At 37.0% G+C, this 21,713-nt stretch overlaps 1 protein-coding gene across 4 annotated transcripts; it reads right to left on the bottom strand.

The window, feature by feature from the left end:
* Positions 1 to 623: 623 nt before the first annotated feature.
* On the bottom strand, positions 624 to 7,297 carry LOC109078031 (galaxin-like). Of its 4 annotated transcripts, none has more exons than XM_042775072.1 (11): positions 6,838 to 7,297; positions 5,419 to 5,446; positions 5,146 to 5,243; positions 4,902 to 5,036; positions 4,562 to 4,735; positions 4,441 to 4,486; positions 4,260 to 4,294; positions 3,924 to 4,012; positions 3,523 to 3,743; positions 1,283 to 1,644; positions 624 to 1,181 (listed from the first exon to the last, which is right to left on the bottom strand). In XM_042775072.1, the coding sequence occupies exons 3-11, from the start codon at positions 5,216 to 5,218 to the stop codon at positions 904 to 906; spliced, it is 1,413 nt and encodes a 470-aa protein (XP_042631006.1). In that variant the 5' UTR covers positions 5,219 to 5,243; positions 5,419 to 5,446; positions 6,838 to 7,297; the 3' UTR covers positions 624 to 903. The 4 variants fall into 4 exon arrangements, with proteins under 4 accessions (XP_042631006.1, XP_042631007.1, XP_042631008.1 ...); XM_042775073.1 differs by having other exon boundaries at positions 5,146 to 5,240; XM_042775074.1 differs by having other exon boundaries at positions 6,891 to 7,297.
* Positions 7,298 to 21,713: the final 14,416 nt, after the last annotated feature.

The raw sequence follows: 21,713 nt of genomic DNA, 5'->3' as shown, positions 1-21,713 counted from the left end.
AATTAAAGTTTTTATAGTTTCTCTTTGTTTATTTAAAAAGGTGAGCTGATGAAGACCAGTTCACTTATTCACTTTATATGCTATAGCAAAACATCCATAATTCACATCATTACTGGGTGCTTTAATAATATGATTTCGTATAGCATATGTTTCGTCATCGCATGATTACGTAAACTAAGTAGTGAACTGAACCAATTCATAGAAAAAAAAAAACAATTGTCTGAAAGAGCCAGTACATGGAAAAGAATCAGATTTATGCGGATTACAGGTTATAATGTTGTAAATAATATTCAGTTTCTTGCACAGAACGATCATTTAATTTTATAAGACCTCAATATATATATCATGAGGAGCCACGGGTATTAATTTTGTCTTCCTTGATATGCTCTTCTTTTTTTTTATTCTCAACGACGGGCAGCCGTTGACTCGAATTTTATGAATAACCAAAGACCAAAGTTTCAGCTAAAAATCTTATTTACTGTTCAACTCAAAGAAATTTTTTTGTTCTTATTGACGGGCAGTGTTATAATAAAAGGTAAAATAAATATTGGTTGGCTTGAGTGTTGGTGATGTGTTGGGGGTTTGTACATTTTTTGGTTGTTCTATTTTTTTTTTGAACTCCAAACAGGCTCAATCCATTATTGGGATGAAATAAAAATAACCAATGAGACAAAACATGTGGCGCCTCTGCAATAAAGCTGTGTAATGCTACAGTAACAGAGACTTTAGAAGCCTGTCTTAAGGGAGTATAGGTTCTTAGCTTTCAAATATAGTGGCCCTTCACACACAGGGTCATTTAGCATTAACGGTGGATAAAAATTCTTTCCGGACAAAAATCTCATAACAACCAGCATGCTTTGAATTTGGTTTGAAATGATTGGAAATAGACCTCAATCCATATTTCTATCTCTTCTTTTGGTAACATACAGCATAGAACATGTGCATGTCAGAGGTTAGGTCAACATGGTGAGAGAGAAGCTTGTACTTCCTATCATGGTTTTCCTCCCAAAGGTAGGTCATGCCGTTCTCTGTGGCAGGAGAGCTGCAGTGATCCAGGGACACATGAAGCCAAGGGTCTTTGATGATCTTTTCCGATATTACATCAACCTGTCCAACAACTTTCAAAACAATGTGACGCTGATAATTTTCAAGTGCCACACTCTCCACTTTGCCAAAGAACACTAGAAACACACACAAAAAAAGACAAGATCATTATGTCTAGTTCCAAAAAATGTTATTGAGCATTTTAGGTTGCACCACAATAAATGTTCAAGAACATCACCTGTTTTATTGCACATTTCAGGGATCAGGTCCATTAGTGGTTTAAGCCTGTATTCTGCAGGAGAGCTGTCAGGCTTTGGTGTTGGTTTGAGATGTTCAGCACAGCAGCTCCACAGGGATGTGTTGTAGTAGTAATGCCCACAGCAACGGTGGTTTGGTTTGGTGTCATAAATTATAGCATTGGTTGAGGAGGAACAACAAATTTGATTGTTATTATATTCCAGCAGATGGTTTCCACAGCACTCTGCTTCCCCACTTAAACGTGTTAGGTTGTAGAGATGACCTGAGCAGCATCTCAACAACTGGTTGTGGTGGTCATAGACTTCTGAACCACAACAGTAATTGCCATTCATCTTGTTGTGACTAAAAAGAAATAAGTTGGGAAGAAAAGTAATTCAACAACCAACACAGAAATTGCCCAAGGCAGTTTTTTCAGGTTGTTAGTGGTTTTAAAATTTCATAAGGGTTTATGGGTGAGCCCAACGACTGAGAGACTCCTGGTCTGAAGCTGTACCATTTGTGGATGACAGAGACGGTTCTAATTATGGGGTTAAGCATGTTTCTATGATGTCTCTGCACATATAAGTTAGACTTGAATATCCAGTTACAGACAAAGCCTCGTTTGTCAAGACAGCGTGGGTAGAGACATACATGAAATCAGGCTACTGGCCAAACGCTCACTATCTGCTATTTTTTATGGTTTTGCCTAAAGCTACTAGATTTTTGGAGATCAAGTGAGTAACTTTTTACATTGTATATAAAGTTGTACCCCTAAAGAAATGATCTTTAATTTTGACAAATATGTTATTCTATATAAGGCAGGTCACCCCCTCATGGTGGTTGTGTTGATAAGATCAAGGGTCAAGGTCTGGTTAGCATGGCCCACTTATCACATGCTGGTAACTATATAATCTGGATCTACAGCATTGAAAGTCATTTAAAAATAGCTATACACTGTGAGGAAATTAATTTAGTACTGTAGATATTCCATAAAGATGCTAACTAAGCAACCAGCTGAATACTACTCATTTTGCATACAAAATTAATAAAAATATAAATTATTTAAAACATGAGCAAAAAAAATACTAAGGGCCAGATTTACTAAACAGGACAAATAAGACATGCTTTCTGAGGCATTAAATAATGCAAATACCAGTAAACTGTCCCAAACATTAGTGAATTGCATTGTATGATTCATTTAATTTTATTTTTTCCACTGCGTGTCTTTAGTAAATCACGACCAATGGTCCCTCTGTTTTTAATTTTTTTTTTTTTTTGCTATGCAAAACTTTTCTCTATTGTGCAGACATTTCAGCCACTTGAGCAAAAGCATTCTTTATACCAGACATGTACAGCGCACACACAAAAAAATGTGTAATGTTTAAATTTAATGTGATATTTATATTTGATTTGACCCTTGATGTACTGTAACTAAATGATGAATATTTTAGGTTACCTGGGATTTTTTTTTTTTTTTTTTTACAATGCTGTCATACCAAGAAATTCTATTAAAATGAATTTTTACAAATCTCATGCAGAACAGTTCAATTCTTTATATTAATATTATAGAATAGAATAGAATAGAATAGAATAGGAAAGAAAAGAAAACAAACTGAGACATTTAAACTGAGATCTGTAAGCTAAATATTTTCAAAAAAACATGAATGTGAATTCTTGTATCTTTATCTAAACATCCCTATGAAGTAGAGTTTGCACTTTACTACATCTGTGACTGTAAATGTGTCTGAGTTATGTTACCATTCTGTGCCCATCATCCGCTATTTCCACCACTTAATCCAGCCAATCTTCTTTAAAACATGATGTCATTACGTTTGCGTTGGCTCTCATGTTGAGCTGTTTAGTCTGCAACCATTTGATTTCTACAGTAACATTTGGCGCACATCATTCTCTTTCTATGAAACCTGTAGTTCTAACTCTATAGCGACACCAACTCTATAGTGGTTTGCCCCAAGAATTGCAATTATTTTGCATTTACTAGAATTCAGTCAAATGGCTTTCCCAATTCATTTTAGTGTGTGTCCTGTGCATGGCATATTATTTCTATTGTGTGGTCACGACATAAGAAGTGCACAACAACGCACACGTGCAACTTGGAGGGAACACTGATCAGGACACCAGTTTTTCATGCCCAAAGAGGGTTTCCGCTGATGCAGAATGTTAGTAAATCTGACATTAAGTTTGCTTTAAATCATATCAAATCTTTGTAATCTTTGGGCCTACCTGTGTCCGTTACAGCAAATATGTGTGCGAGGATTGAAGGTTTGTCCTCCACAGCAGTGCTCACCAAGACGGGGACGAGCAGACATTTGGCAAATAGTGTTTGGGGGAGCATATATAACACCTCCAACACACTCTGACTGCTCAGGCACATTGAGATGAAGGATTCCATTACAGCATAGCACATTGTCATCTGACAGAGTGTAAACATCTTTGCCACAGCACTAAAGGACACAGATAAACATAAGACGTTAATGTATGCAGAGTTTTTGAATACTCTATAATGTAATTTCTCCAACTTCTTTATAAGCACATTTTACTGAAAACCACAGTGTTCAGAGAAATCTCCAATTTATTTGAATTTCTGTCCCTGCAGAACTAAGCTTCAAGTCAAAAGGCAATACCTTAGTAAGTGCTGAAGCCTTCTTATACAGATTCCCTGAGCAACAAATTTTGTTCTTGGGATTGTAGGGTTTTGATCCACACTTTGATTCTAGAACAGAATGAGTAGGGGTGTGAGATTATTATGAAAAATATATTTACAATCATCGTAATTTCCAACAACGACAAAAGCGATTTATATAAAATGGACATATCAGGTTATGCAAGTAGCATGCAGTAGGTTAGGCAAGTTAACTGAACAGACTATCAATGGATACTGAAACTAAGCAGATCATTATGCGATCAAATGAGAGATTTTTAAAACAATTAATACACAATGAGGATGCCAAGTGCTTTACCTAAGTTTTTGGAGAGTGTGCTTGAGATTTTCAGTCTCACATAAAAACAAACAGAAAAAAATATTATAAAATAGACAAGTAAAAAAAATGTGTTTTCACAAACTGAAAGACAAATCAAAATTATTTTCTGCAGTAGTCAAAATGCTACAGATACTGTTGACACAGTTTATGTGTGACTCACCGGGTGGGAAGAGAGCCTTGCTGGCATCCTGTTCTTTTATCAGTGCCTGTGTGAATAAGATTCAGATTATAACCTACTAAAACAAATGATAGATCTATTACTGTTTGTCTAATAATCACACCTGTTACTTTTGGACAGCAAGTTTCATTTTTTGGCTTTACTTCTAGTGTAAGGTTAGTACAGCAGCAGTGGGTTGTCATGTCATACGTTTCCTTGCCACAACAAAAATGATTTTCCTTCCATTGAAATATGTTGTTGCCACCACAACACAAATGAGTCGTTGTCAGGTACATGACTGAAAATGAGTGCAAGAGAAAACTCATTATACAATGTCTTCCTTTGATCTAATATGTAGATCAATCAACCTCAAAAAAAAAAAAAAATAAAAAAAAAATCTAAGCATGCAAAAATGAACAATGTGGCCATCAAGGTGTTCAAAGTGCATGAAGTGCATTGGCTACCTTTGCCACAGCATTTTGCGTGAGTGCTGCTTCTAGTCAGAATCCTGCCATCACAGCAAATCTCATTAAGGGGATTGTAAGCTACAGAATCACAGCAGTCAGCCACCAGCTGGCTTAATCCGTTAGTTACATTACCTGCAACACATTGAAATAAAAACAAAAAGTGTTAAAAATCTTTGAATCACACCCTCTACTCTCAGTGACTCAGCAACCACAAACTAACAGCTGCAAGAGTCTCTCCTACCATTACAGCAGGAACTTTCTGAGATCTTGTACGACACATTTCCACAAAAGTGCAGATGATGGCTGCCTTCCATCTGTCCACTGAAACCTGCATTGCTGCTGACATTATAAACAAGACAGATCACTCATGTTTTACTCTTACCAAATCATTCTGTTAAATTACATCTAATTGATCTATGATAAAATGTGTCATAAAAAAAAAAAAAAATTAAAAAATCTCTTATGAAACGGTGCTCAGAGGATCAACGCTAGAGCTCTATGTAAGGTCACTCACTGGCTCCTTCTGTCATGATGCCAAATTCCTGAGGAACAAAAAGATGATTCATTATGAAAAGTGGTATCTAGTCTCATTTGGATAAGACAGATCTAAATGCTACACATTAAAGTCAACATGAATATGACATTGACTTAATGTAAGTTCCTGGTCTTATTGTTAACAAATTTATCAATGCAAAATATTTGTAATCTTGAATCAAAATGCAATAACTTATTCAGAAATTACTTTTCTTTTTTGCTGATGTTGTCATGATAACATGAAAAAAGTGGATGTGAAAGTGCACGTGATTTATAGTCTCTCATGATTTTTATAATTACTCTCCTCCCACCTGGCTCCATTTTGGTTTGCAACACCCACTTATAACAATTTCCAGGACACAAAAACAAACAATAATCTCCCTATAATTTTTGTAAGAAAAACTGGTTGCATTTCATGTTAACTTCAAAAGGTTCAAGATGAAAATTCTGGAAGAAATTATTTTGAAAAAAATGTCACACTATTCATCTATACAGTGGAAGTCAGTGGGGTCCAAAACAACACTGGACCCCAATGACTTTCATTTAATGGACAAAATATATTATATTGTTTTTTTTCAGAAAAGTGCATCATAAAGCTTTGTATTGACTTGGCAGTGAGTAAAGCTAAACTATGAGTAAAGAGTAAACTATGAGAATTTTTTGGTGAACTATTCCTTTAACCTAAAACCATGGTAAAGTGAATTTACATGCAAATTTCAGTTGTATTTGTATTCACTCCCCTTATAACCTGCTGATACAAAAAAGTATGCAGTGTATTGTCTAAGTGTTTGTTGGTACACAGAACTTCATTGGATGGCACTGATGCTATTAAACTCCTTAATGTTTCTGGAGAGTGTGTCTACCTGGATTCTACAAAAAAAAAAAAAAAAAAAAAAAACCTTGCTTATGTCTTATGTACCAATGGTGCCCACGATCACTGCAAAAACTGTTGTGAATACAATTTCCCACTCCAGTTTCTCCTCGTGTACTTTTTCGCAGGTTAAAATCAGTTTTGTTATTTTAATACTAATATATTGTATGTTGGAGGGTATTAATGAAGGCTGTTCATACAAAAAGTCTTTAAATCGCGAATATTATATTTCTCTCGGTCGGTTAAAAGTGTATGGTTTGGCTATACCATATAAGTACCGATACGTTAAGTTACATATTATAAGAAACATTTAAATGTTATTTCCTTAATTGACACTAAACAGGTTACAACAAACAAAACAAAGAGGAAACGATAAAGGTTTTAAAAAGGTGTTTGCAGCGATACAGGGACTGACAACTGTCGAAGATTAAACGCAGCCAACGCAGCCAAGAACTGTCTCAAAAAGAAAACAAAGATAACTCTGCCGAGCAATCATCAAAACAACAACAACAACAAAAAAATACTTGCCAACATAAAACAACGGAATTCATTACAAAACTCCCAAATTCCGTTAATCGTACCGCAGAACTCTCAAATCACGTCACTGTCCCTCGCAGCCCAGTTAAAATGGTATCCTGTCTAGGTGGGTGTGTAACAGTGCGTTGCTCTGACAGGTCCTTGCTTAGTGGGTCTGAATGTGTTAAGCTTCCAGATACGCAATTTGCCGTCTTCGAGCTTTGCGCTACACTGGAAAGTACCTCACGCAACCGAAAAATATTGTGCACTGCTCGTGACCACACACAAGCTCGACCCCGCTGAATGCAAACCCAAGAGTGAGCTAGCTGAGGCTGAAATCGAAACGTGTCCGCTTCCATCGAGCAAGCTAAATAAATAACTATTTACATAAATGAATAAATAAATAAAAATAAAAACACCCGAAGAGAGAGATTGTCTTGCTAATTTACAGTTACTCTCCCCTTTAGTGGTTTCACATTAATAATTATACTCACTTAATTATCAATTAATATCCACTCGTGTAAATGATAATGATGATGATGATGATGATGATGATGATGATGATAATAATAATAATAATAATAATAATAATAATAATAATAAAATAATAAAACTAATAATAGTAATTGCATGCCAACATATCTAAAGTATAATTAGTGTTTCCTTACCTTGTGCAGAGGATTGTCACTACACCTGCAATAAAAAAAAATACAATGTTAAAATAAAAATAAATACATGAATGAACAAATTTTTAAATTCCACAAAATACTAGGTAACTTATTAGAACTTTAAAAATGTGTTGTTGTCATACATGCAGTTGATGAGTAGATCTCCATTGTGTATCCCTGTTCAATAAAGTTTGAATATCCCAAGACAGTGCAATAAGAGTTTATGTAGCCTACCCCAAAAATAACATTTTTGCTCCGCCTAGCTCTGCAAGCTGTAGTAAGAAAGGACCACAAAATAATGCCCAAAAGCACATAAAGGAAGTAACATGTATGGACATGATAATACAGTGATTCAATTCATTTGGCAGATTTTTGCCACTACTGTAGAGACTGAGCGACACGCTCATAATCTAAAAACCATGCCCACCGGAAGAGGGGGTGGAAGGCACTTTCCATTGCGGGAAGCTGCCTCCTTGTCATTTCTGACATATTACAAAAAACAGAGCAATGCCTCAAGGCTGCTTTGTGACAAGGTGTACAGTAAACAAGCTAAAAAACAAACAGAAAAACAACAACTACGGAACCACAGAACTACGTCTTTACAAGTTGTCAACCCCCCAAAAAACGAGCGTTTAGGACACAAAAGTAGAGCGCAAGGTGTCATATTACTCTGCGCCCACTGGAGGGAAACGTAATACGTGACAAGTCCATTCATTATTTTTTACCACGTCAAAGGATTATTTCACCACCCTATATGTGAATCTGAGAGGAGGAGGTATATTAAGAAACTACATTTTATATTATATATTATACTATATATTTATATTTTACAACTTTCTCTAATTTTATATCTATTTATACATAATTTTTGTTTTTTGTTTTACATTGTATATTGTCTATCTCCTGCAGTTCAAATCTCTTCAGTTGATGAGTGCAACAGTTTACTCTACTTTTTTGTGGATAAGATAAACAATATACGAAATAATATTACTCTTTCTCCTTTACTTCAAATACCTTGTGTCTCCAGGCCAGTAACCCTGGATCATTTTTCCCCAATAACACTTGATGACCTCACTAAAGTATTAATTCTACGAAAACAACTTCTAGTCCTCTGGATGTGGTACCCACCGCCTTGTTTAAAAATGTTATTGACACAATTGGTCCCTGTGTGCTATCTATAATTAATAATTCATTAACATCTGGTCAAGTTCCAGTTTATTTTAAACAAGCTGTTGTTCAACCTATTCTAAAGAAAACAAATCTTGATCTATCTTTACCTCAAAATTATAGACATATTTCTAAGTTACCTTTTATGGCTAAGGTCCTGGAAAAAGTTGTTGTAAATCAACTCTCAGCTGTTTTAGATGGTTATAATGTGTTTGATAAATTCCAATCTGCCTTTCGTTGTATGCACTCAACTGAAACTGCTCTTCTTAGAGTTTTAAATGATTTGTTAATTCAACGATATGCAGGAGAATGCTCTGTACTGGTTTTATTGGATCTTACTGCTGCTTTTGATACAGTTGATCACTGTATATTAGCTGAGAGGCTTAGACAGCAGGTTGGTATCTCTGGAACAGCCTTGAATTGGTTCTCATCATATTTATCAGACAGGTCTTTATCAGTTAGAGTTCAAAATTATTCCTCATCAACAGCATCGGTGTCCTGTAGTGTTCCCCAGGGTTCCGTTTTGGCCCCATTGCTTTTTGCTTTGTATTTGCTGCTTCTTGGGAAACTGATAAGTAATTATGAAGGCATTTGCTATCATTGCTATGCAGATGTTTTTCAGCTATACATTTCATTTAAGCCTCTTGAAATTACAAAATTGTCTACTCTTTTAAATTGTATTAACTCTATTAAAGTCTGGATGGGAAATAATTACTTACAGTTAAACCCTGAAAAAACGTAAGTACTTATCTCGGCTCCTGCTGGTGTTCTCTCACATTCAGTTAAATCTACCCTTCGTAATTTAGGTGTTCATATGGGACAAACCTTCAGTTTTGATCAACATGTGAATTATTTGGTCCGTAATTGTTTTTGTCAGTTGAGAAACATCGCAAAATTGAGGCCAGTTGTGTCCAGAGCGGAGATGGAAATGATCATATATGCATTTATTTCCTCCTGCCTTGATTATTGTAACTCTCTTTTTACTTGCCTTAATAATTCATCCCTGAAAAGTTTACGAGTGGTTCAAAATGCTGCTGCTAATCTTTTAACCAAGTCATCAAAGAGATCTCACGTTCCCCCAATTTTAATGTCTTTACATTGGCTCCCTGTAAAATTTTGAATTCATTTTAAAATTCTTGTGATGGTGTTTAGAGCATTGCATGGTCAAGCCCCTGTCTATATAAAAAAGATGTTTCAACCCTGTTACTCTAGCAGGAATCTGAGATCCTCAAATCAGATTCTGCTAGTTGTTCCACATTCTAGATTGAGGACAAAAGGAGACTGTGCCTTTGAAGTAGCTGCTCCCAAGCTATGGATGCTCTTCCTCTGAAACTGAGTTCTGTGGACATTTTTAAAATGCAGGTGAAAACGCACTTGTATAAACTTGCTTTCATCTAATCTGATCTTTTAATTGTCATGTCCAAACTTGCTTTCGTCTAATCTGTTCTTTTAATTGTTATGTCTATTTTTAATGTTTTTGTTTAATATGCTCGTTTTTTGGTTCAACAGCTTATAAACACAGTTCTGTTTCAGTTTTTTTTTTTTTTTTTTTTTTTTTTTTTAGCTTGTTTAATATACACCTTGTCATATAGCAGCTTTTAGGCATTGTTCTGTTTTTTTGTTATAAGTCAGAAATTACAAAGAGGCAGCTTCCCTTATTAGAAAGTCAATGGAGAGCATTGGATACCAACGTACCATTTAAAACATTTATTAAAACACAGTCAGGCTTTAAAAAGAAATACATTCACAAAAAAAAAAAAAAAAAAAAAAAAAAATCACATCTGCATAAAATGGGAATAGGGCACTATATGCAGTGCAGAATCTGTTGTACCATATTTCATTTGAAGATCAAATGGTTTGAAATAACATAGCTTGTTAACATTCACTGACTTTAGAACTCGGACTGGATGCAGTCTGACTGTAAATGCATGGTAATGGTCATCAAAACAGAGTGTTTCCATCAGTGTTCCACATAACAGTACATTTTCATCTTTCACAGCATTAGTCTTGATCTTACTAAACACTGGCATCTCACATGCCACTTCAGTACAGATAATAAAGTCAGGGTGATACTCTGTGCCATGATGTTTGATCCACTGTACAGAATAGACATGTTCTGATATTTCCACTCCTAGTTTGGAAGCCATCTCCATGCCACCTTTAAGTTCACTGAGGTCCACCATCTTTCCTGGACCAAGAGTCAATCTGTACTGGCCAAAAGACTCCCAGTGCATTGCCATACAACTCTGGTACTTGTTGGCCAATGTTTTGGTGATGTTTTTGAAGCTTTTTAATTGTGTTTTAAAGAATTTGTGTTTAGCTTCATAATGCATACACCACATTGGTCCAATTTTTCTTATATAATGTGGGTAATGTATCATTATGTGATGCTTTGGCAAAAGGAAATTATTTTTTGAATAACTGGTGATGTTCAATTATTAAATGTTTGTTTAAGATAAATGGTCATGCCTTCTGTTAGGACTGGTGAAAATACGATGTTAACAATTCGCAGAAGTAAAAGCAAAAGATACCAGTGTTTATCATCTCTCTGCACTAAATCACCAAATAACAGAGGCATGTTTCGCAACAAGCACCAAGACTGTATGGCATTTAAACCCAAATCGTTGCTTGCACCAAACAATTTGACTGTCGGAGGACGGTTCTTCTGCTGATTGTAACCAAAATCAAAAGCATGTATTCTACCAACAAGATCATCAGCACTCAGAAAATTATGCTGAATGTACTGCAAAACAACTTTTACCTCTAGCTGAGCGACACCTTCAAGAATGTCGTGCATTATATCCACAGCAAAATTGTTAGCTGTGTTGAATTTAACAAACAGACCTGTTTGACGCCATAAACATGAGGTAGTGTAGAGTCATCTTGTAACCTTTTACAGTGCAGAGCATGCTTCTCAGTTGTTCTTAGTACAACCTCAGGGTTATCTTCAGAGAACACAGACTGAAAGTGATCTTTCTCAAGAACACAGAAAAGACAGCAATATTGAGCCCCAAATGACTCCAGAAACCCTAATAAGTTGTGTACGCCAAGATTATCCCCTGAGACTTGGACAATTGTACCCCTAATTCAACTGCCACATACTGGATTCTTAACCCCCTCAATCTCAAGCACGTTTGGATCATTTACTAAAGGCTTGGTTATAGAATTAAAACCATACCGTCTAATATCCTGTGCAAGAAAGAGATAAAGAAAGCATATAAATTAATATTATTCAATCAGGAGTTAAAAATGTATCTGTTACAACAACTTGATCAAATGTTCTTGTGGTTTTATTTCTTCTGCTGTCAAATCTTGTGCCAAGCACTATTTCGGTTGGTTCAACAGTTCCCCATTTCTCCTTAAAGAGTCTCTTTCGTTTGGCTTCCGAATTCAACAAAGTGAATGGATTTTCCAAATGTTCAACTGAACTCTTTATTTTCTTTTCTTTTTGGTATGTATTTTGTGTGGAGGCAGAGAGAGGATGGATGCTTGGTTTGACTGTGTGTGTATATAAAAATTTATTTCATAGATGGATGAAAAAAAATTACTTAAGGCTGACTTAATTAAGCAACTTTTAGTTGCGCAACAGCAGAAGCACACATATCCAAAGTGCTCTTATTTGACTTAAACAATACAGATGTTGTGGCTACCTCTCCAACACTGCCAATCTGATCAAATGTTAGAGCACTAATTTGTCCTTCTGCCTCAGCAGTCTCACTGTTGTCAATGGTGTCAAAATTCTGGTCACTTTGCTCAGTATGTTTTATATGCAAATGTTTTCTAAAACCTGAAAAATTAGCGAACACAGAACTACATACTGCCTATACACATTTAAGGCGAAGATTCTTTCCAGGAACAAAACCGTGAACTAATCTTAGGTGCCTACGAAGTATTTTTGAACCATATAACTGACAAACAAAACACTTCATGAGGGCAGAAAAACTTTAGGCACCTAACTAAGCAACCTTGCTCTAACCTCAGGAACACGAGGACTCTCTTTCACTTTGCCAACATCTATGCTGTACACAGTGGTCTGAATGAAAGTGTACATGTTGTGTAGCATAATGTTGTAAGAGGTGCCAAAAACAAAGTGTGCCTTAAACAGCTCGTCAAAGGAACCAAGAGAAGAGGCTGACTTGCATGGAATGGCATGCTGATCAAGAATGATGAAGTATAGGTGAACTGAACCCTTCTGAGGTCCCACAGCCAGGAGGTAGGGCTGAGCAATAGCTGCAATTTCTCGAAGATGCTCCTCAATGTTTGTTTCACTCTGAGAAAACCAAGCAAATTGAAGAGAACTATAACCGATATGTTAAATATTAAACAGAGAAAAAAAAAAAAAAAAAAAACCTTCTTAAAGACAACAACATGTTTCTCTGCTTGAGAGGCAGATACCTTTCCTGGTCTTTTCCGGCCTTGGGCAGAAGGTGGGATCAGATGCAACAGAAGTATAATTGAAGAGAGGTCACTGTCCCAAACTGTTTAAACACATACATTATGTTAGCAAAAAATTGACCACTGGTGCAAACTGGAAGTTAAATAAAATAATAAAAAAAGAATATTAAAAAACAAAAAAAATAAGTATGGGGACTAAATCTTTCACCTTCAGGTTCCTTAGATAATTTGTTTAATACTATTTCTAGTTAATATTTCGAGTGAAAAATTAATCTTAAACATCTTACCAAAATTAGCACCCTCTTCTGAGTCACCAGTAGGAGATTTAGCTGCTAGTAGTAGTTCTTCCATCACTGGTGCTGGGAAGCTTTTTGCACTGCTGAATCATTTATTTCTTGAATGTGGTCCACTTCTCCAGTAGCTTTCCCGACACTCCTTCTCCAAACATCAGAACAAAGTCTTGCTCAATCACAAGAAGTAGAAAAGGATGACCCAAAATATTTTGTTCTAAGTACTAGACAAATAATTATATAAACCCATGTTTAATAATAAACCTATCTTTAGACATCAGTACATTTTGCTGTAATGTTAAATTGTTAAAAACATATAATTATAAACATTTTACCAAGCCTTTAATGTCTGTGAATCGTGGAAAGACTGTCAATATATCTCTTGACTGCATGGGGTCAAGAACCATGTTGTGGCGATAGTCGAATGTCAATTTCATTTTCTTCTTGATGGCATCCTCATCAGAAGAATGGCTCATGAATGCAATTGCTTTCTTGCATTCTTCCTCACTCAAGATGGTCTCTGGATTAAACTCTGACTGCCGTCTTACAGTTGGTCCACCAGACCCCCCTTCAGTAGACATTCCTTCTGATGAACAACAAAACATTTTAAAAGTTTAAACACTGCTTAAAGAATGATAAACTAAGTTTAATCTTAAAAAAGGCAACTTAGTAGCAACAGAACTCCCGTGAAAGATGGCAAAAAAATAGATATAAAAAAACAATAAAGGTAGGAGATTTCAGAATTTCATCCTGTACCTTCAAATGATGCACGTCATTCTTTAGCTAAGCCTCTCTGTATAGTTTTGATTCTCCATGCCAAGTACTCAGTACTACTTTCGCCATCATAATAATGTTTCTTAGAAAGAGAAAAATACAGATAAAAAGTCTATAAATTCAACAGCAAAATACACCACCTGAAGTATGAAAAAATGTCAACACAGAATTAGAATTCAAAGCTGACACTAACATAGCCATTTTTACAAAAGGGATCACTGAGGTAAGGGACCAAAGCCACAATTCCTCTGGTATATTTTTCTTTCACTTGCCTTGTTGGTGACCTACTGCAGTAAAAAAATAAAAATAAAAAAATTGTCCTTTGCCTGAGTTTAATAGAGAGGCGAAGGGAAGGAAAAGATGTGATTGAAAAAAAGTGTACAAGCAATAAGGATAACCGCACCCTGGAGAGGATTGTGAAACAAAACCCATTCAAAAATGTGGGGGAGATTCACAAAGAGTGGACTGCAGCTGGAGTCAGTGCTTCAAGAACCACTACACAAAGATGTATGCAAGACATGGGTTTCAGCTGTCGCATTCCTTGTGTCAAGCCACTCTTGAACAACAGACAGAGTCAGAAGCATCTAACTTCAAAAAGGACTTGACTGCTGCTGAGTAGTCCAAAGTTATGTGCTCTGATGAAAGTAAATTTTGCATTTCCTTTGGATATCAGGGTCCCAGAGTCTGAAGGAAGAGAGGAGAGACACACAATCCACATTTCTTGAGGTCCAGTGTAAAGTTTCCACAGTCAGTGATGGTTTGCGGTGCCATGTTATCCGCTGTTGTTGGTCCACTGTGTTTTCTGAGGTCCAAGGTCAACACAGCCGTATAACAGGAAGTTTTAGAGCACTTCATGCTTACTTCTGCTGACCAACTTTATGGAGATGCAGATTTCATTTTCCAACAGGACTTGGCACCTGCACACAGTGCCAAAGCTACCAGTACCTGGTTTAAGGACCATGGTATCCCTGTTCTTAATTGGCCAGCAAACTCGCCTGAACTTAACCCCATAGAAAATCTATGGGGTATTGGGAAGAGGAAGATGTGATATGCTAATCCCAACAATGCAGAAGAGCTGAAGGCCACTATCAGAGCAACCTGGGCTCTCATAACACCTGAGCAGTGCCACAGACTGATCGACTCCATGCCACACTGCATTGCTGCAGTAATTCAGGCAAAAGGAGCCCCAACTAAGTATTGAGTGCTGTACATGCTCATTTTTTTGATTTTTATATTTTGTAGTTGGCCAAGATTTCTAAAAATCCTTTCTTTGTATTTGGTCTTAAGTTATATTCTAATTTTCTGAGATACTGAATTTGGGATTTTCCTTAGTTGTCAGTTATAATCATCAAAATTAAAAGAAATAAACATTTGAAATATATCAGTGTGTGTGTGATGAATGAATATGTTTTGAGAGTTTCACTTTTTGAATGGAACTAATGAAATAAATCAACTTTTTGATGATATTCTAATTATATGACCAGCACCTGTAGATAGAAATATTGACTCAAAAATATAATGACCATTTCATTTCCTCTCTGTTTTCCGGAGTTGGCCAGTAATTTCAGACATTCCAAGCAAAACTTATTGTACCCCTCAGAGTTCCAAAGTTATGAGAAACAGGGTCTCAACCCTAGTGACAATGACGTGACATACAGCCAAGTATGGTGACACATACTCAGAATTTGTGCTCTGCATTTAACCCATCCAAAGTGCACACACACAGCAGTGAACACACACACACTGTGAACACACACACCCGGAGCAGTGGGCAGCCATTTATGCTGCGGCACCCGGGGAGAAGTTGGGGGTTTGGTGCCTTGCTCAAGGGCACCTCAGTCGTGGTATTGCCGGCCCGAGATTGGAACCCACAACCTTAGGGTTAGGAGTCAAACTCTCTAACCACTAGGCCACGACTTCCCCAATGACCTTATAAGCACTAATAAAGAACAGAATCCATACAAATTCCCACAAAGTATTCAAGAATACAGAAAATCAGTGAACAAGTATAGAATACTCAAATCAATACAAAGTGTGGGAATCTACTTGTGTTCATGATGTCAGATCAGTGCCTAAGGTCCATGTCATTGTTTCAGTTCTCTGGCAGGCATTAAACAAGAGGTCAGTCAATTTATCTGGAAACAATGAAAGGATGTCCAGCAAATTTTAAACCCACCGAACTGTTAAGACACAAGGTGTTAGTGTACACAGTTTGCTACTCTCTCCTCTCACTGACTGTTTCTTTTGGTATTATTTGGTCCTTTGATTAAAGCTTTGATTGACAGTGAAAGTGACGTATTCAATCGTGCAGTGTAACTACACGAGTATGGTAACCCATACTCGGAATTGGTGCTATGCATTTAACCCATCCAAGTGCACACACACAGCATTGAGAAGTGAACACACCGAATTAGGCATAAATAGAAGATTGAATCAGAAAGTAACAATATAAGTAAATGTTATCATAAATCATACATCAACATACTGTAACAAGAGATAAGGAGCTGGAATAGAAATGCAATATACATTTATATTTTCATACAGTTCCCAGTGGCAGACATTTTCAGGCTTTTAATAATCAGTAAGATTTTAGTTGGTCAGACTTTTCAATAGGATGTATGAATATGAAAATTATTATGTTTGCTCATTACTTTTAAAACCTCTGTCAGAGAATCATGATTTAGCTATGAATTTCATGGATCATGCAGAATCCACAAATTTGCCAAAAAAATAAAAATAAAAAGATGATGAATCGCCATAAACTATGCTATTTTTTAAAATGCTTTGACATATTTTCACACAAATTGGTACAGTTTACATCAGTGACAGCTTATCCTGAAGTTATTTGAGGAGTTTAAAGACCATGTAGGTGTAATTACATTGTACAAAATGAATTTTTCTCTCTACGTGTTTACAGATTTCTTGGTTTCTGCCGATAGCAATGATATCCCATTTGTTATTTTCCAACCTTTTGTCTGTGCACCATTTTAAAATAATATAGTTTTTTCATTACTTCTTCCCGTCCGACGAAGTTGACTGTGCCTGTGTTTATTGACCTATGGTGATATGATTGTGATATGATGTACATCAAAGTGTGTCCAAAGGACTGAGCCAGAAAGTGAAAGAATGAGAGAGAAAGGATTGTGTTGGTGGTGGAGTGTAAGGGTTTTATATTACAAAAGCTTACTTCATTTGCTAATTATTTTACTGAAATAATTTCATTTCTTAAATTTTTTTCTTGTGGGGGACTCTGATATTCATGGGTTTTTCATTTTTAGAGTTTTTTTTTTCTTTCAGAAAGCTTATAGTTCTTACAAAAAACAAACAAAAAACAAAACAAACAACAACAACAACAACAAAACATGCACTGTTCATGCCAAATTATTCTTACTTGAACAGAAGCCAGCTGGGAACAGTTAAAATTAATCTGTCACTAAATAACACAAGACAAGGATTTCAAAGATGTGATGTGAAATATTTAAACAAAAAATGCATTCTGCAAGACTTACTTGAGTTAAACCTGGTGTCTTCTTAATAAAGTCTCTGAAACGGCTGTGATTTTGGGATGACTGCCTTGCAGTATGCTGTTCTTCTTCTGCAGCAGATACAAAGACTGGCAAATATAGTCAGAAAAACTAGAAGGAGAAGGGAGGGAATACGGAGAAAAAAGCGTAAGAGAACTAAGGAGAAATGCAAACCCTGCCCTCTATTAAGATGGCTGTTTATGCACTATTTGCGAATTTCATGGGGTTTACAAGGCAATTTACAAGACCCCCCCCCCCCAAAAAAAAAAAAAAAAAACACTGGCAAGTACAATGGCTGGCAAGTAAAGCATTGAAAAGCAACAAAAAAGTTTAAAAGTTAACCCTTGTGTGGTGTTCATAATTTTGTTATTCAGCCAGTGTTTGCGGGTCTGACCTGCTGTATTTTAAATGTATGTTAATGTATGTTAAAATACTCATGAGAAGTTTACTGCATCCCAATTACAAGCAATATAAACAGCATATATGGTTAATATTTGCCCTTTACCGTTGTTGGATCACATTTATGAAATAAAGTGCTACAACCTTGTGTGGGAACAGCAGGGGCAGAAACACAAAACTAACACTTACACTCTTACAGTTTCACAGACCAGTCACCAGCTCAATCACTTGCACTTCCCCTGTGGCCATCCGGCTTAAAAGTGCAATTTTCTGAGCAAATTTCCTGCATGTGTTGTTTCAAATGTCGCACCGCAAGTGTGGTTCCCTGCACAACGCTGACGGGCACAGTGAGAGTGTCGCCTGTCTGGGCAGTGCCCACCTGGAGGCTGCACTTACTGGGGCACTCTTCGTTCGTGGATTGCATCTGTCTCCTCGAATCACCAATGTTCTTTACACAAGAAGATCAGTGATCCTCATCTGCTGCGAGTGGCTTGATTTCCTTCAGCGGTTAGGAGGAACAGATTGTCGTTGACGACTCAATGTCCTTGACGGAGTCTGATACCATGGAATGGGCGTGTTCCAGTGAACAACTTGAAGCTACTCCTCCCTCTCACTCAGCACTGCAGAGCGCAGACAGCGAGCTGATCCAAGGCCTGCAGGACTACCTCAGCCTTGGCCAACAGAGCATATGCAGCGGCAGGTCAGACCAGCTCTGCGCTGCATACAATGGTGGTTCTCCAGGTATTTCAGGCCAAGTTTGTCTGGTTTGTGGATGAGTATTGTGGGGTTTATAAGGGTTTTTAGGAGCTGCGCACAGCGACTGATCTGGCTCTGCACACCAAGGCCAATGGCCAATCTAGTGGTGCTGGAGTGCCAACTGTGGCTGAATCTTATCAGGGACGCTGAGAAAATGGCATTCCTCGACTCACCGGTCTCGCCAAAAAGGCTGTTTGGTTTTTGCAGACTTGATTGTCTGTTTAATCTACCTATTTCTCTCAGAGGGTGGAAATAGTTATATGGTGCTTGAGACTCAGTTTGGCTCATGTTCTTTAGGAGTCCTTAACTTAAGTGCTCTGAGACTGGGCTTGCATAACAGGTCGTTCTGTATCTGCTGCATGCACAATTGGATGCGTTCCCCATACACAAGGTGAGAAAATGTTCGGAAGGGAACACTTCATTTACTGACGTAACCTTGGTTCCCTGAGATAACAAGCGTTGTGTCACTTGCTTAGCTTCGTTTGGTGACGTTTCATTTGCTGACGTAATCTTTTTTACCTGGGTTAAAAATAGTTTTGTAATTTGCTTCTAATATACAAATCCGTTAAAGGATTTTTTAGGCTGCATTAATTAGGTAAACCGGAACCGGGAACACTTCCCATAACACCCGATGTACTTGCTACATCGTTAGAAGAATGGCATCTACGCTCATATTAGTCTGTTTCTCTCTTATTCCGAGGTCACCGTAGCCACCAGATCCAGTCTGTATCCAAGTCAGAGGGTCACTGCAGTCACCCGGATCCAGTATGTATCCAGCCCAGATGGTGGATTAGCACCTAGAAAGGACTTCTACAGCCCTGAAAGACAGCGGAGACCAGGACTAGAGCCCCAGAGACAGATCCCCTGTAAAGACCTTGTTTCAGACGACCACCGGGACAAGACCACAGGAAACAGATGATTCTTCTGCACAATCTGACTTTGCTGCAGCCTGGAATTGAACTGCTGGTTTCGTCTGGTCAGAGGAGAACTGGCCCCCCAACTGAGCCTGGTTTCTCCCAAGGTTTTTTTCTCCATTCTCTCACTGATGGAGTTTTGGTTCCTTGCCGCTGTCGCCTCTGGCTTGCTTAGTTGTTTGGGGACACTTCATTTACAGCGATATCGTTGACTTGATTGCAAATTATTGCACTGATACTATTTAAACTGAACTGAGCTGCATGATGACATCGCTGAATTCAATGATGAACTGCCTTTAACTGTCATTTTGGATTATTGACACTGTTTTCCTAATTAATGTTGTTCAGTTGCTTTGACGCAATCTTTTTTGTTTAAAGCGCTATATAAATAAAGATGACTTGACTTGACTTGATTTTTTACTTGCTTAGAAACAATGAATGTCGCTTCAGTCGAATGATTCTGATGAAATGGTGCTCCAAGCTGACTTACATAGAGGCTGGCCTTCGCCCATTCTGGTGGGCTAGAGCACCATTGGTTTGTGCAGCTACACAAAAGTGAACAAATCAGGCTTCAGTACCAGTGTAAAGAGGAGTTTCCCCATACACAACACTCATTCCCTTATCCTAGGGAAGCGAGATCTATTACCTGTCTGCTTCTTCCAAGCCCTGTAACATATAGTGTAAGTGCTGACAAAATATGTTACATTACATTGAGGAGAACGGACATGTAGGATGATGTGCAACATGCAAATAAAATAAGTAACACAAAAAAAGGGTACACACAAGTTAGACAAGATGTGTTTGGCAGAATGACGGCAAAGAAAACAAACAGCATGTGGGCTGGTGAGTGGTCTAGCATACTCTTTTATCTGGGATGGTCTTTTCTGATTGGTGATGAAAGGATGGATGATGTCAGCAGCTGATGATGATTCTAAGGTGACAGAACCAATGACCAGTATCTAAGAAAGAGAAAGCAAGCAAGAAAAACAAAGACAGAGAAACACACACACACACACACAACACAAACATTTAACAATCACTCATTAGCATTTTTTTAAATTAATGTTAAATGAATGTTTGATGATGTACAGTAGTGTCTTAGCTATTTTTCAGTTTCTCACACCAAGAGTGCCATGTGCAGCAGTTGGCGTACTGACTATTTTTGATATGCAGCTGAACTGTATGATAAAGTTACCCATAAATGCTATAAGACACACATCTACAACTGTGCATACACAACTATTAAAACGCATAGCTGTGTGCCAGTTTGGCTGAATGACATTATGCCAAAGGATTTGCTATGTTTATCTGGTTATTTTGCCAACATCTAAACATATAGTGTCTTGACTCACAATGTGCACATGGGTCACGAAACTCAGCTTAATTTAGTAACTTAGCATGTTTATGTTATGTGTGGTTGCCTCTTAGGTTTTAAGACCTAAACTTAGCTGGATTTGGCTAAATTAGCTTTTTAAGGCTAATATTTTTCATTAGCAAAGATGTGATGTCACATAGTAAGCTAAAAGAGATGAAAAAATATTTTTGATAGTAGAATGATGCAGTTACAATATTTCCCACCAAGAGCTGGTCTGAACCCTTACCTTGAAATCTAGGAACATGTCATGCTACTGTATGCATACATTAAAATAGATTTATTCGTTTGTCAAACTTAATTTCCAGTACCCTTAGTAATAACATGCAGGCACACTCAATGGTCCTTCAATGACCAAAACACATGTCATGGTCAATTTGCATTTTCATGCAGTCCTGGAGCATCTTAAAAGAAATGTTCACTAAAGAGAAAGTTTTTATCAGTTTATCTTGGACCTGCTGTGGTCAGTCTGATGAGTAAATAGGAAAATTAATCTCATTAAGAAATCTGTAACACTTTACAATAAGGTTCATTAGTTAACATTAGTTAACTGATTTATAACAATACTTTATAACATACTTTTCAACATTTTTTTAATGCATTATTGAAATCAAAACATTTATTAATGC

Source organism: Cyprinus carpio, chromosome A18 (genome assembly GCF_018340385.1).
Source record: "Cyprinus carpio isolate SPL01 chromosome A18, ASM1834038v1, whole genome shotgun sequence".
In the NCBI taxonomy this organism is placed as follows: Eukaryota; Metazoa; Chordata; class Actinopteri; order Cypriniformes; family Cyprinidae; genus Cyprinus; species Cyprinus carpio.
This window is presented reverse-complemented; position numbering and strand designations above follow the sequence as displayed.